Source organism: Gavialis gangeticus, unplaced genomic scaffold, assembly GCF_001723915.1.
Source record: "Gavialis gangeticus isolate Ggan-Ray unplaced genomic scaffold, GavGan_comp1, whole genome shotgun sequence".
Lineage (NCBI taxonomy): Eukaryota > Metazoa > Chordata > Crocodylia > Gavialidae > Gavialis > Gavialis gangeticus.
Window position 1 is genome coordinate 9,918,633 of NW_017728996.1, and position 14,682 is coordinate 9,933,314.

The window sequence follows — 14,682 nt, forward strand, 5'->3', positions numbered from 1 at the left end:
TAACTCCCATTGCATAGTATCTCATGTGTAGCATCTGCACTTTATTACATCTCATTTTGCCTACAAAAGTGACATTGGGATGCTATGTTGGGGTTAGCCTAACCATGTGTGTTGCAGTATAGTAAGGCTTTATTGCACAAGTGCAATTAAGTTGTTTTAAAGGAGGCTGGTTTAGTTGCCAGTAAAAGACCAATTTGAAATACAAATTGGAAAGACCAGGGAGGGAAAAAAAAAAGAAAAAAGCTCTCAAAGACAGTAAGCCAGTACTCAGAAGAATATCAGGGCTATCAAGTGGTTTCCAGTCTTCACTTGTTTCCATTATCCATGCATTGGCCTCGCTTTCAACAGTTTTTCCTCATTATTTTCCTTACTTGTATTTTAATTTCTAGGCCCAGTGGAATATGTGCTTAGACCATATTTACATTGCTGCTTTTTAAATGATGTTGGCTCAGCCCTTGCCTTGTGCTCTCTCTTTGCAGTGTGCCCCAGCTCTTGTGGCAAGCGAGCCTGCACAGACCAGAACGAATGTTGCCACCCGGAGTGCTTGGGAAGCTGCACCGTGCCCGACAACAACACGGCTTGCGTGGCCTGCCGCAATTACTTCAGCAACGGAGTCTGCGTGCCTGTTTGCCCCCCCAACACCTACAAGTTCGAAGGCTGGCGCTGCGTCACCAAAGAAGAGTGCGCCGAAGTCCCTACCTCAGAGCTAAGTGAATACGAGAGGTTTGTGATCCACAATGACGAGTGCATGGCAGAGTGTCCCTCTGGATTCATACGCAATGGGAGCCAAAGGTAAGTGTGTGTGTGTGGTGTGTGTGTGTGTGTGTGTGTGTGTGTGTGGTTATCCTGTGGCAGTATGACAAGAGAAGGACTCTGCTCAGACCAAGTTACCCATCTCCAAAGGCATAGTCCTGCCTGGTGCTGAGCATTTTCAGTTCACATTTCAGGTGAATTCAGAGAACTCGGTGTTGCGCTTAAAAACGGGTTTTTAAACTGAGTGCTCTTAGAATTGACACAACACTCAGTTGATGAATAGCGGGAAGGCTTGCTTTAATAACTACCAACAAGCTACAAAACTAAATGGCAGAAAAAGACTCTTTCCCAATATAAAATTAGCTATTAGTCCTTGCATTATCTTAACTGCAAAGAGATTTTTTGGTTCGCCCCTCCCCTACTTTTCTGCCCTTTCTCTTCCTAATTCTCAGCCATTTCCTTTTTCAGCCAGCCTCTTTTCTACCTTGAATTACTATCACTGTAGTGTTTCCCTTACTCACCTTTTGGCTTTTCTTTCTCCTGCTTCCCCACCCCCCTTCCCTGCTTTACCTTTTTGCTTTCCTAATTTCTACCTATTTACATTCTCACTGACACCCCACCATACTTTTAGCTTCTCTCATTCCTTGGAGTCTCAGACCAGCAGAGACTCCCTATGCCTGGGGAAGGGTGACTGCACCCAAAAGCTTGCTAAGAACTTCTTTCCAACTACTCAGGTCTAATAAAAGATATCACATCTACTCAAAGTACCTTGCCTGCCTATATAGTTTGCTTGCCTTCACTTGCTCAGACGTTTTCTCTGGCTTTCTTAGCTTGGAGATACACATGTGATGAGTGTCTTAGGTCTCTGCCAACTATTTTAACCATCACTTTTATTATTTTATGGCATGGGTCTGGCATTGGGTACCTCATTGTCTCAATGCCTAATGGGTTGCAAGCCATTAGCGGAGTTTGATTTCCTTGTGGCAGTCTTGTCATCACAACCCAGTTTTGCCCCAGCCACAGTCTTGCATTTTTGTGCAAGGGACACTGCCCAAGCTTTCACAGCTTTTCATATCCAGCAGTCGGCACAGTGTGGAACCGGATTTTGAAATTAGAAAACTGCCCAGTGAAAACCAAGCCGGGTTGGAAGAGGTATGTGGAAACATCAGGAAAAAGTCAGAAAGGGGTTCTGCTCTGTGTTGCCACCCAGTGAGCAGATCATTTCTGTTTCCCACACATTAATTGTTCTGTGCATGCTTGTATTCTGCTTCTGGCCTGTGTGCTTTAGCCAAGTGCCTAGCTTTGTTGCTGCCTGTAGATTTATTCACTTAATTTACTTCGCTCTTAGAAGACACCAGCACCACTTCAGAACAGAACGCTAGCACAGGCAGTTATAAAACAGCACAGCAGCTCACGGTGTTGTAGAGAATGCATTTTTTTTCCCGTGAAAATTGCCGTGACTCATCGATAATTCTTGGAATTTAAAATAATGTGGCCTGATATGTGTGTTTCCCATTTCCTAGTTTATTCAGTGGCCAAGAAAACAATTTTAGATGCCCACCTATTAACCCTTTGTTCTTATAAAGCCTTTGACTTTCTTGCAGACAGCGTTCTGTGGGTAGATGCGGCATCTTTTATCAGGCCAACTAACTAGTTGGGAAAAATTGTTCTTTGCAAGCTTTCGGGCACAAACACCCTTCTTCAGGCATAAGGGAGATTTCTTAGGACTGTTGGACTCCTTGGGCTTCTTGTAGTTTGTATCCAGACTTCACCTTTATTTGGGCAGGTGAGTTGGGTGTGGTGAGCGTAGGAGCCTACGCCGTTTCCGAGGGAGAGGTGCCACCCTGCCCTGCCTTCCCTAGAGTGATTGTCATCCAGACAAACACTTTCCTTGGAAAGTCTCCAGTTGACATTCAGATGCAAACAATGCAGCTCTGTGCTAGCTTGGGGCCAGATATTTACCTGCCAGACTTTTTTCCTTGCTGTCTTCCCGAGCGGCTCTTATTCTCTGCTTTAAAAACACTCTCATAAAAGCCACTGTGCCAGACAGCTTATCTTATCAAAGCTCTGCCTTCGCAGCAAAGACTAAAGAGAGTTGTAACTCAAGGCCAGTGAATGTTTTATCCCCCAGGTTCCCAGAGACTGTTTTAACCAGTAGTTGCAAATGTGGGGAGTTGCTCACATTCTTCTGACACTGACTCTGACTCGAGTGCCTCTTGCCCGTGCCTGCAGCTCTTAGTGGCTAATGGCACGTTCTGGTGTAGCATTTGAAATGGGAGCTCACGACAGAGTCATGGAAGCTCCTTCTTTTCATTGTTTGTGCCTGGAAAACAACTGTTGTATCAGATTACTGGTTTCTCGAAGCTGAAGCAAAAGTGGGTCTGGTTACCGTTTTAGGCGATAAACAGGAAGCCCTTGCGCACCACTGTGTGATCTAGGGCTTTTGTCTCCAGAACCCGGGTTTTCTTTCCTGTTGCTTGCTTTTCTTTCCATGAAGTGGTAATCTACTGCAGAGGTTTAATTATACCCTTTTTCCCCCCTTCAAAAGGACCATAAAAATTGCACTCAAGTAATATTTGGGTCGACTTCAAATTGTCCTTCCCTTCCACCCCCGTCTTGACTTTTGTACTCAGTGCTTTTGAGTATGCAATAAAAATACCAAGGCAAATGTTTTAGTTTTATTTTAGTATTTTTAATTCATTTAACCCTTTGGGTCCTTTCCCTGGTTATTTGATTCTCTTGTGGGCTTTCGTAAGAACAGAAGCTGTTCTTTACCAGTAGTTGCCAACTTCTGTTGAGGGGAAACTTACTTTCCTATAATTCAGCCAGAAAATGTGGATAGACTTGTGTCGAGACAGTTACCAATTTGAACAATACACAGTAAGTAAAAACAGTGTTTCAAGTGTTAGCCCTGGCCCAACTGGAAGAAGGCTGAAGTTTTTCCAAGGTGCCTAATGGAGTAGGGTGCCCAGCCTCTGCGGAATTTCATTGGGAATTGGGTTCCTTCAAAGCCTTTAGCCTCAGCTCGTTATTAGTGAAGTGTTGCCCGTATGTGCGAGAGGGCAGTGTGACCTCTCCTGTATTCTTTGATTTGCCCTTATTGCTGCATGAAGTGTAAAAATGCAAGGGCCGGGACTTGCTCTGAATAGGCTTTTCATCTAGGTGGATCCCAGAGCATTTCACAAACTGATTTGCAGGTAGTATGCCGGGAATCACTTCCTCTACTGCTGCTGATGTATTTAACTCTTCTGGTAATTACAGCTGTGTGCCTCTGCCCAGGATCACTGCGGTGGCACCATGCAGTCGTAGGTGCATGGAATCAGGAGACAGTCATATTTCAGGAGACAGGGTTCTTTGGGTAGATGCAGTATCTTTTATTAGACCAGCTAAATAGTTGGAAAAATTGTTGTTTGCAAGCTTTCAGGCACAAACACCCTTCTTCCGACATAGAGAGAGTCTGCTGGTGAATTGTGTGCTCTCCTGGGTAGAATAGAAGCCAAAATCCAGGACAGCGCACAGTTCACCAGCAGACTCTCTCTATGTTGGAAGAAGGGTGTTTGTGCCCAAAAGTTTGCAAATAACTATTTAGTTGGTTTAATAAAAGATACTGCATTTACCCAAAGAACCTTGTCTACCCATGTCCTTAGATCAACACGGCTACAACCAACAACCCTAAAGCATGAAACACATTTCAGGAGAGGCAGTCTTTTTCCCAGCTTGAAAAATTTGTGCTTTCTGATGTTGCAAATAGCGAAGCTCTTCCAAAACAATGTCAGATCAGCCAACTTTGTGTTGTGAAAGCCACAAGTCTTTACTTCTGGTCTCTCTTTCTTCCCACCAGCATATTCTGCAGCCCTTGTGAAGGGCCTTGCCCAAAAATCTGTGAGGAGGAGAAAATAAAGACCATTGATTCTGTCACATCAGCGCAGATGTTGCAGGGGTGCACTGTGCTCAAGGGGAATCTGCTTATTAACATCCGCCGTGGAAGTAAGTATTCTCCTTTTTGGAGCTTTTGTTAAGTGTGTGCGTGTGTGTGTGTGCGTGCGTGTGTGTGTGCGCGCGCGCGTGTGCGCGCACGTCAGTACAAAGACAAGAACTCTAAAGACCAATACTGAAAGCAAGGTCCTTAAAGCAGTTGCTAGTTTCCTACTTACGTCAGGACTCTCCAGCACACCATTTGGTGCACGTCATCTAGGTGCTGAGCCACTGTGCGCGAAGTAACCAAACCAGTCAAATCCAGCACTGCACCTCTCTTGCTCTCATTGTTTTGGCCCTTTCCAAGGCATGTCCAAACAGAAATGAACTCTGGATACGGTTTGTCAGAACAGTGATTCATCAGTTGGGAGCGCTCCAACAGATGTCAAGCTTCAAAGCCATTATTAGTTTTTTGTTTTGAAATAAACATCCAAATGCCTGCAAGGGTGAGTGTAGGTTGGAGTGCCTTGAGTTTTGTGCCTGTGTACTGTAGTCTGTGGAGTGCTAGGTTTCCTACTTATGGCTATATCCAAGGGGTTAAAAAGAGTAGTGAGTGGATTGAGGAGGTGCTACTTCACTGTCAGGGTGGGTAGGATCTGGAGCCAACTTCCAAGCAAAGTGGTGCTGGCTCCTACCCTGGGGCTCTTTAAGAGGAGGCTAGACAAACAACTTGCTGGGGTCATTTGACCCCAGTACTTTTTCCTGCCATGGCAGGGGGTCGGACTTGATGATCTGCTCAGGTGCCTTCCGACCCTACCAACTATGAAACTATGATTGTCTTATTATATTTCACATCTGCAAGGACAGTCTTGTCTTTTCCAGGACCTTGAACAACTTTTACTTCAATCACTCCATGCAGGTCACTAAGTAACAGATTTTTGCTCCTGAGCGCTGTATGATAGCACAATTTTTGGTCAGTTTCATGTTTAGAATGAAATCGCTTCTTGGCCTCTTGAAGGCTCAGATCAAGTGTATATCCTCCCAGGGAACTAAAGATAAGTTAAAATATATCCTTTCCCAGCTCTTTAAAGTGGTAAGTGACTGACCATCAACAGGCAGAAGACTGGGCAGTGTGGCATCTTCCTCTCTGAAGTGGAAGAGGATACACAGAGTTTGTCCATCAACTAAGGCAACTAAAGCTGTGCACAGCTCACATGAGCTGCAGTCAGCCAGGTAGGTAGCTGTGTTAGCCTGAAGTTAGCTGGAAGGCAGGGTGGCGCAGCACCTTTTAGAGACTTGTTCAAAAAGGTGTGAGCTTTTGTAGGCCACAGCCTACTTTGTCAGCTGCTATGATAACATAGCTATGGTGTCACAGATGGTTTCATGCCATCTGATCGACTGACCTGTAGCCTACGAAAGCTCACGCGTCTCTGAACAAGTTAGTCTCTAAAGTGCTGCACTGCCCTGCTTTCCAACTAACTTCAGGCTAATGCAGCTAGCTACCTGCCTGACTGCCAATAATTAGCAATCTGCTTAATTTGCAGTTCTGCAAATTTTGCAGAAACTGCAAAATCCACAAAATAAACCAAAAAACCCCTTAAAAATAAAGTTCTGGCTCCCTAGTGAGAGCTGCTCCCTCATTCCTGTTACCCCTCCAGGGCTTCTCCATCAATCAGTGCTGAAGGGCAGCAGAAGTCAAGATGATGGCCCCTTGTTCTGTTCCCCGCTCCTTCCCCCCCCCCAAGTTCTCTTTGCCAATAGGCGCTGAGGGCGGGGCTGCACGAAGGGCAGCCAGCCATCAAGATGGCATCTGACCCCTTCTTCCCCCGGGGCTTCTCTGCCAGTCAGTGCCAAGGGGTGGGGCCTCTCTGTTGATCAGTGCTGGGGGTTGGGACAGCTGCAAAATGACCGTGGAATGAAAACTTTACACCATGATCAACCTGCAAAAATTGGTAAGTCCGCCCCCCCATTTTTGGTAGACCCCTACCACTAGTCTGAACCATGCCCACAACTTAATCTAGCTTTAGTCTCCTGACTTGGGGACCAAGTCCATGTATCCTCTTCCACTTTGGAGGGTGCTCCCTGTGATCCTTCTTGTACAACCTAAACCTGGTGCCAGCCCTGTTCCATGAAGGTATCGTTACGGTTTTGTCCTCAAAGTTCTGCCAGCTCATGTTGTACCTGGAACCAAAGTGTTTTAAGAGCAGTGACTGCATAAATCAGCAGTTCCTCAGCCCTTGCTGTTGCAAACTATAGTGAACAAGCTGTAGGCAATGTTTTGTGCTTACTGCCCCCCCCATTAAGCTCAATTCACCTTTTAACCCTTTAAAAGTTGGCTTTTAAATTCTTGTAGCTGCTGTCCATAATGGCGTTTCTTGTAGGCATCATGTTCCTCGCATGGGGATAGTGGCTTCTGTGATTTCCACCCCCTCCTTATTTTGAAGGTCTGTTAAAATAGCAGTATCCTTGTTGCTTGCTTAGGACAGTAAAATAACTCTCTGACTTCGCTTAGTCTCTGGTCTGATGCCATGTTCTTCAGCAGAGCATTTCATCTTGAGCTAATTAATGGGTTTTACCTCTGTCACTTTGTGTAACAGCAGTGGCAGTTTCACAGATGCCTAAATTTACAAGAGTCTGTTCAGTTTGGCCTAGAGACTGGCTGTTGACAGCTCAGAATTTGGGTCTGGGACAAGTGTGGAGTATCTGTGCAAAGGAAGGCACTTCAGTATAAAAGTTATGAATGGAGCTCTAAAGTGTTGTACTCCACCTGTCTGCTTGCATAGGTAAATAATATATGCTGGTTTGCAGCAAGGCAAATCTATTTTTGTTTACAAAAGCAGCAAATATCAATGTTTCCTTTTGTTGTGCAATCTCTGAGCAAAGCAAAACGTGAAGTAACACTTGTACCATTGCATATGTTAATAGCACTCATTTTCTTTCCTGTTAATGCAGATAATATTGCTTCAGAGCTGGAGAATTTCATGGGCCTGATTGAGACGGTCACTGGGTATGTGAAGATTCGCCATTCACATGCACTGGTTTCCTTATCGTTCCTAAAGAATCTCCGGTATATTTTGGGAGAGGAACAGCTGGACGGGTAAGTGCTCAAACTGAGCAAGATTGTATTTGTAGCGGCAGTTTCAGCCTAACAGAAAGGCATGGAAAATATGTCTTCTAATGAATACTTTTGTACCATTTATACAGCCTTCACTTCCACTAATGTGCAGTATTTGTCTTCTACTTACTACCATTGCACCATCATCATTCATTTGATTCACTAGCATGCAAGCAGTTGGATGAGTATATTAAAAATATATTTATGGTAACGCTGCTGCTGTTTTTCTCCTGCAGAAAGATTTTCTTTGCGAGATGCTGTATATCTAAGCAGTTTTTGCTTTTATCCTAGACATGTTCTGCTTTTGATGCTCCAGTGCATTCTGAAATCAGAAGTCATTGCTCTTTTGTCATTGCAATTTGTTAGTGTTGTGTCCTTAACTGAGGTCTATGGAAATGTCACCTAGAGAAGAATAGCAGTTTCACTAACTAAAAGATCAGGGCATGTACCTGGAACTAATCTGAGTATTCAGGAACTGCACAAATGAGCCTTCCACAAAGTACTGTGAAGAAAGTAATTCTCTTAACCTAGACAATGAGTTTGAGCCTGGAAAGTAATCTTGGTCTATTGAAAAGTTTACTGATCAGCTTCCTGGATTGTTTTGACTCCATAACATAGCTTATGATATACTTTTAACAGTGTGTTGTGCCATTTCTGTACACCACAGATCCAGGAGTAGTAGGTGACTGAAAGGAGGAGGAAAGGAGGTTTGCATTCTGTAGAAGTGAAGTTAGCAGTGCTGAGGTAGGGATGACTTTCCACCAGGAAATTGCTGTGCTCTGTCTCTTCCCCAAATAAAATAGTTGCCCAAGTTTAAATCACTGCACTGTAGGAGGAATGAGCCTTTCTTGCTAATAAGAAAACTAGTAAACTAAGAATTTGGGGCAGTCATTTAGGAAAAAGGTGGTGGGAAGGTCATGGGAAAGGTTGCATGCCTCTGATTTATCTTCCCCAACAGGATAAAGTTACAATATAAGGGATTCTTCTAAACCTCCCTCTTTTTCTCAGGCTACTCTTTGGTCAGTCTTAAATTCTTAAAATTCCACCATCTGACAGAGCAAGTTAAAGGCCAGCTCTTCATTCTGCACTTGAAAAGCACGCTGTCTTTTTCAATAAGAACATTGGCTCTTTGGACAAACTTTGTTTCTAATTGGAAATCCGAGAGCCTTGTCACTTTGCCTAGCCCAAGGCTCTTTCAGCTCGCTTATGATGTGGTATATTCATGCAGATAGTACAGTTATCAATTTGTCTTTTGCTTTTTATTTATTTATTTTTTTTAAGTGCAGCTGTGAATTTAAGCAGCCATTGCATTTATGGAATCTTGCATCTCAGCAGGCGTAACCGATAGGAAAGGAAACAGCAGTGTTATGAATTGGGCTTTATTAAATTGCTTTGATTCAAGAGTGGAACAATAAACAGTGAAGCTGAGAAAATTGGGGTTCATGAAGGAAGCCAAATCGATTCCTGCTAAAGAATTATTGCTATTATGCGCTTTTGGATGAGGGACCATCCCTTCCTTTTTTTTTTGGGGGCCAAGCACTTTTTTGGGCACTGCCACGATTTGAAATAATAACATTGTAAAAATATTCAGCCTAAGACAGACACCTGGCATGGAAAAGTTCAGTCTGTACAGTTAGTTTGGCAGAGTGATTTAACAATTCAAAACAGGGAGGTATTACTCTGCCATAACTGTAGTGGCTGTTGCCAGTGTCACCTATAATGCACATTAAATACCTACATTAAGAAAAGAAGATATTGTAAGTCAAGCCTTGGAGTTGGGAAATAAAGAAAAAAATGTGTAGGTTGCCCATACAGACTTATTCTGGCTTGCTGATGCTGAGTTCAGATAAATGGGGATAGTTTTTAAACACGTGATCATGTGCTGTGTGTTTTCCTACAGAATCCCCTTCCTCAGTGGCTTCACACATACTAGTTGCCTGGCCACCCATGCATGGTGTGCCTTGTGGTTCCCTATCATCTAGGGCAGTAAGTTCTAACCTTTCTAGACTCCAGGCCTCCCTTGGTGAATGCTAGCTATTAGCTTTCACTCATTTTTGACTGTGGAAAAATAACAGAGCTATTCTTCTGTTGCAAAGAACTCAGCAAGCCCACGGCAGGTCAGAATATGTTTGACACTGCGTATTCCTATTTGAAATCTGTTGGGTTTATCTTGTGAATCATGTATAGGTGTTAGCATAGCTAAGTGCTAATACTGTATGGCACCCTCATGGATCTGATGGCATCCTATTGAGAATCATGGAGCTAGAGAGTAAGTAGCACTACCCTGGGGATGCCTCAGGAAAGATGCATATCTGTTCAGATTGTTTAGGTCTTGCCCCAAAATGTGGGCCCTAAGCGTGTCTATACATGTGTAGCGAGGCTTCTCCAGTGCACTGTAATTACAGTACATCAGAGCAGACTCATTTAATCAAGTCTGCTGGAGTATGGTAATTACCATGCTCCTGCAGACTCCAGCATCTTGTCTGAAAAATGGCAGTGGGGGCGCTTCCAACTAAAGCTTGTTGAATGAGCTTTAGTTAAAGTGCCCCTGCTGCCATTTTTCAGTGTGGGGGCACTTAAATTAGGGCGGCTCTCAGAGCTGCTCTAATTACAGCAGCCCCCCACCCGCTCCAGCCTCTCTCAGAGCATGTGTATAAACTCCCTAAGATACTGTGTGTTTCTGCGCGCAGTTATAGCTCTTCCCGTATTTCCATATGGCTCTGGACAAACTAAGGGAGTGGATTGAGTTAGAGAGAGAGAAGGAATTTACCATGTGTGAGTTGTTCTGCAGTAACTATTTCATCTGTTCATTCCTGTCCCACCACTGAATGTGGAAGCTAACTGGGGGCAGCTTATCCCTGGATGGAACGGATGTAAGGTGCTGCAGTTTAGCTTCCACTTACCGTGGGTTTGGAGTAGACAGTTAAAAACATTAATGCTCCATGCCTTTAGATATTGTTTTTAGCTGATTGACAGCAGATCATTTTCCTAATGAGAAATTCTTATTCTTTCCATGCTATCTTCCTTGGCATCTTGACTCTCTTCCATGGCTGTGGAGGCCAAGTTTTGATATAATCTTTATTTATAACTTATACCTCCAAAGCCCTGATCGCACTTCAGTTGCCCTCTGTAGCAGCACTCTCTACCGTCTGTGCAAGACATTTACCTATCTTGTGATTGTGACTGTACAGCTTTGCAAATGTGGTTTCACTGGTGCCTTGGATAATACCAGAATAACTTCCACAAATTTATACTTACAGTGCATAGATGAGCCCCTAGGACTTGTTTTCCTTGCCTTTAAACTTCTGTTCAAACTTGTGCAGATGGTTTTAATGTATGATCCACAGTCACTTGCAACTCATGCCCAGGCTGTTTGCAGGTGTCTAAAACACCAGCAAGGGCGTACTCCACTCCAGTCACTTGGTTGTCTGAAAATTGAGTTAAGTCTCTTTAAAACGTATCCGTTTCAAAAACCAATTACCACTGTTGTGGGTCGAAGATAAGATGGCTGGCATTACATATTTCTTAAACTAGGTTTTAAGGCTGTGAAGCTGCTTTGTAAGTTAACTGCCTTTTGCTTTGGGTCTTTCCTGAAAGGCTTATTTGCAATTATTTACTTGCATGACTGATGATAGTGCATGTTCATCTCATTAATGTTGCACAGGCTGCTGCAAGGATAATTCTTGTTCGTTGACTGCAAAGAAGTCAGTGTCCAAAATACACACTGGCTGTTAGTGCGCAGTGCAGCTCTGCATCACACTTGTAAATATTTTCCCTCTTGGCAAAATGCATTTAATTTGACTGTAACCCATACGTACCCCCTTTTCAACTCCATTAGCCAACTTAGAGCAGTTGTACTCCTTGTCAGCTAAAGGCCCCTGCCAGGCATTACACTCAAGACACGATTAACTTGTTGATCGCGTCTTAAATAGTAACTCCTCCAGCCATTTAGGCAATTAGTAATGGTACCACAAAACACAAAACCAACCACAAGTATTTCACAAAAGATGTAATGATGTTGCTGGTTTCTGTCATTCCTTAAACCGAATGCATGGCAGGTCCCCCACTATGAAGCCTGAGGTCAGCTGTATGGCGGGGCCTGGTTGACACCTCCAGCCCTGGGACAGCCTTGATATCTCCAGCTGGCTCCATTGTGATCCTATGGCTGAGACTGACAGTCGGCTGATTCTGGGTCCCAATCCCATCATGACATCTGTTCACTGAGCTTCTGGCTGTCACTGGCCAGTCCAGGGGGAGCCCGGGATCGTGATCCTGGCCGCCTCCTGCAGTGGCAAGTAGTAGTGTTGCTATTTGGATCTGATTTTCCCCCATCCCAAAATTGCTTGTCCTGCCATGCATGTATGGCAGGGCAGGAGGGGCTATTGTTGGGATCAGGGAACAGATGTCAACGTGCCATTAAATGAATGTGTGCCCATGGACCAAAGAGATTCCAGGTGTATTCATTCTAGATCCTATGAATAGAGGGTGTATTCAATTCACGTGGTTAATCAGAGATTTCATTTAAAAAAAAGTTTTACCTGGCTCAGATGCTTTGTATGGGAGCAGCCCATGAACTGGTGATAAAATTAACTTGCTTTTAAACGTCTCATTGTAGGAATTATTCTTTCTATGTTCTGGACAACCAGAATCTGCAGCAGCTGTGGGACTGGAACCACCACAATTTGACCATCAAGGAAGGCAAAATGTACTTTGCGTTTAATCCCAAGCTGTGTGTGTCTGAAATTTACCGCATGGAGGATGTGTCGGGAACCAAGGGGCGGCAGAGCAAAGGAGATATAAATCCCAGGAACAATGGTGAAAGAGCCTCTTGTAAGTCAGAGATAAAGCAAACTTAAAGCAAGCCCTCATCCTATTTAACCTGAAAGCATGATACCAAAGATCATGGAATCCAGAAGTTAGCAGCTAAAATACTTGATTTCATTTTAAGGGTCCTCAAATTGTGGTTCAGGGCTCAGTGGTGCCCTGCAAAGAGGCAGCTTGTTACATAGCAGCTGAAAACAGTGCTGCCGAGTCACTTAAGAAAATCCTTTATTTAACTAATATCAGTTTTTCACAACAGCAGTTCGTATAGTAACAGCAGCATAGCTAGAAATACCCATGTTATGAGAGAGCGATTAGTTCTGCCAGTAACGTTTTTCACCCCGACTATTACGTAGTTTGTCTAGTTTTTTAAATATTTCTCCTTAAGGGAGCTTCTAAACCTGCTAACAATGCTATATATCTGGAGATGGGGAGTGATTTTGAGAAGACAACTGCTAAAATGTTTGTTTCAGCGTCTTTTTCAATGCAAAGCAGTTGGTTAAGTATCGATACTTTGTTAATTCATGCTCCTACTGTCTCTGATGGTGAGCACTTCCATTTATCAGCTGCTATAAATTTGCATTTCAGATTAACTTGCTTTTGTTTATTCTCAATTACTTGCTTCCAATTTCAAAGCGGTATTTCTAGTTCCTCAACATTTCAAAGTTACAGTTCCTTTATATTTGGGTTGGAGCCATGCAGAGATCTTCTCAAGGGACTTGTTTCAAATTGATGGAATAACTCTTGTGAACTTCAGGAGGTCTTTACATCGTTCCTGTTGTTCTGCAGACAAATATATGAATGCTTTTCCATTTTAAAGATAGTTAAGAAAAGATCACTTTTGGGCCTGGCACCCTGCGAGTTCCTGGTATATATTTTGTCTGTTAAATTGTGTGCTAGGAATTGAGTTGTTTTAAGATGTTTGTAAGGGGATTCTCCTTGTTAATGGGTTATGTTCACAAAGCTGGGATATCTAAGCCACCAAATGTTTCTCTAGGCATGATGAGCCAGCATAGGTGATATAATTCTTGTTGAGCAAGAGTTCTTGCATTGAATAGGCTGGGTGCTTGCAGTCCTGTAGGAACTGCAGATGCACAGTCCTTGCTACCGCTGAGGCAATTGCCAGCCACTGCCTGTTTGGTGCAAAAAGTTTCCTGACTCCAAGCAGGGTGTGCAGCAAAAGAATTGATGACAACTAAAATGCTTTCAGAAGGACAGAAGCTCCATTAGTGCCAGTGCATGAGGGTAAAAACCACTTTATTTTCAGAGTTTTGCTGACTGGACAAATATTATATTTGCAGTGCTCCTGATGCCACTGAATTTTGTACACCACAGAAATTTAGAGCACCTGGGGTAGACAGACATTACAGGGTTTGAGTGCATGGAACCTGAAAATGCTGAGTGGGAGCACATGAGCCAGAGGGTCACTGTGTAGGCATCCCAGCGGGTCTTACAGGGGCCCAGTCTCTGACGGTTCCTGAGGACAGCCAAGCATAGAGAAAAGCACTGGTTAGCAGTCTGCCCATGGATCACCTGCCAGCCCTTGTGCTGGGAGTGCAGATCTACCCGCACACCTGGCCAGGCAGTTTCCTCTCCAGAAAGCTTATATACTCAGTTATACTCCCAAGTCCGGAACGGATCTTTGCCTCTAGCTCATGCAACTGTCTGCTTGGTTAGTGCTGGGAGGTCATGTCCTTGCTATACTGCTCTAGGTGGAGAGTTATGGTCTTCCAGCATTTGCTCAGTGTGTTCCTCCAGCTTGTGTAGAAGTTGGCATGCTTCAGTGTGCAAGTGCAAGCCAACAGGACCAAGGCCTTGGGAAGGCTCATTCTTGAGGTCTGCTCCTTGCTTTTTTCCGCCAACATCCATGTGGTTGGTGACAACGCCCTACAGGACAGCATGGAGTCTGGGCTGCTGTGGGACCACTTCCATACCATATTGTGTCACTTCTGGGCAGGGGACAAGAGCAGCAACTGCTGGGAGCACACTGTCTTGGGGACCTGGAGGCATCAGAACTTGTATGTAGGGGCCACCTTCATGCACCTAGCTATGCATCAACTTGGCTCCCAACCTTGAGA

General features: G+C 44.0%; 1 protein-coding gene across 1 annotated transcript in view; it reads left to right on the forward strand.

Annotated features, from left to right (window-relative positions):
* Positions 1–14,682, forward strand: part of IGF1R (insulin like growth factor 1 receptor) — a 296,066-nt gene that overhangs the window by 225,771 nt on the left and 55,613 nt on the right. The window contains exons 3-6 of the mRNA XM_019504019.1: positions 480–792; positions 4,595–4,740; positions 7,621–7,765; positions 12,399–12,613. Coding sequence (XP_019359564.1) covers positions 480–792; positions 4,595–4,740; positions 7,621–7,765; positions 12,399–12,613 — 819 coding nt within the window. The remainder of the gene's footprint in view (positions 1–479; positions 793–4,594; positions 4,741–7,620; positions 7,766–12,398; positions 12,614–14,682) is intronic.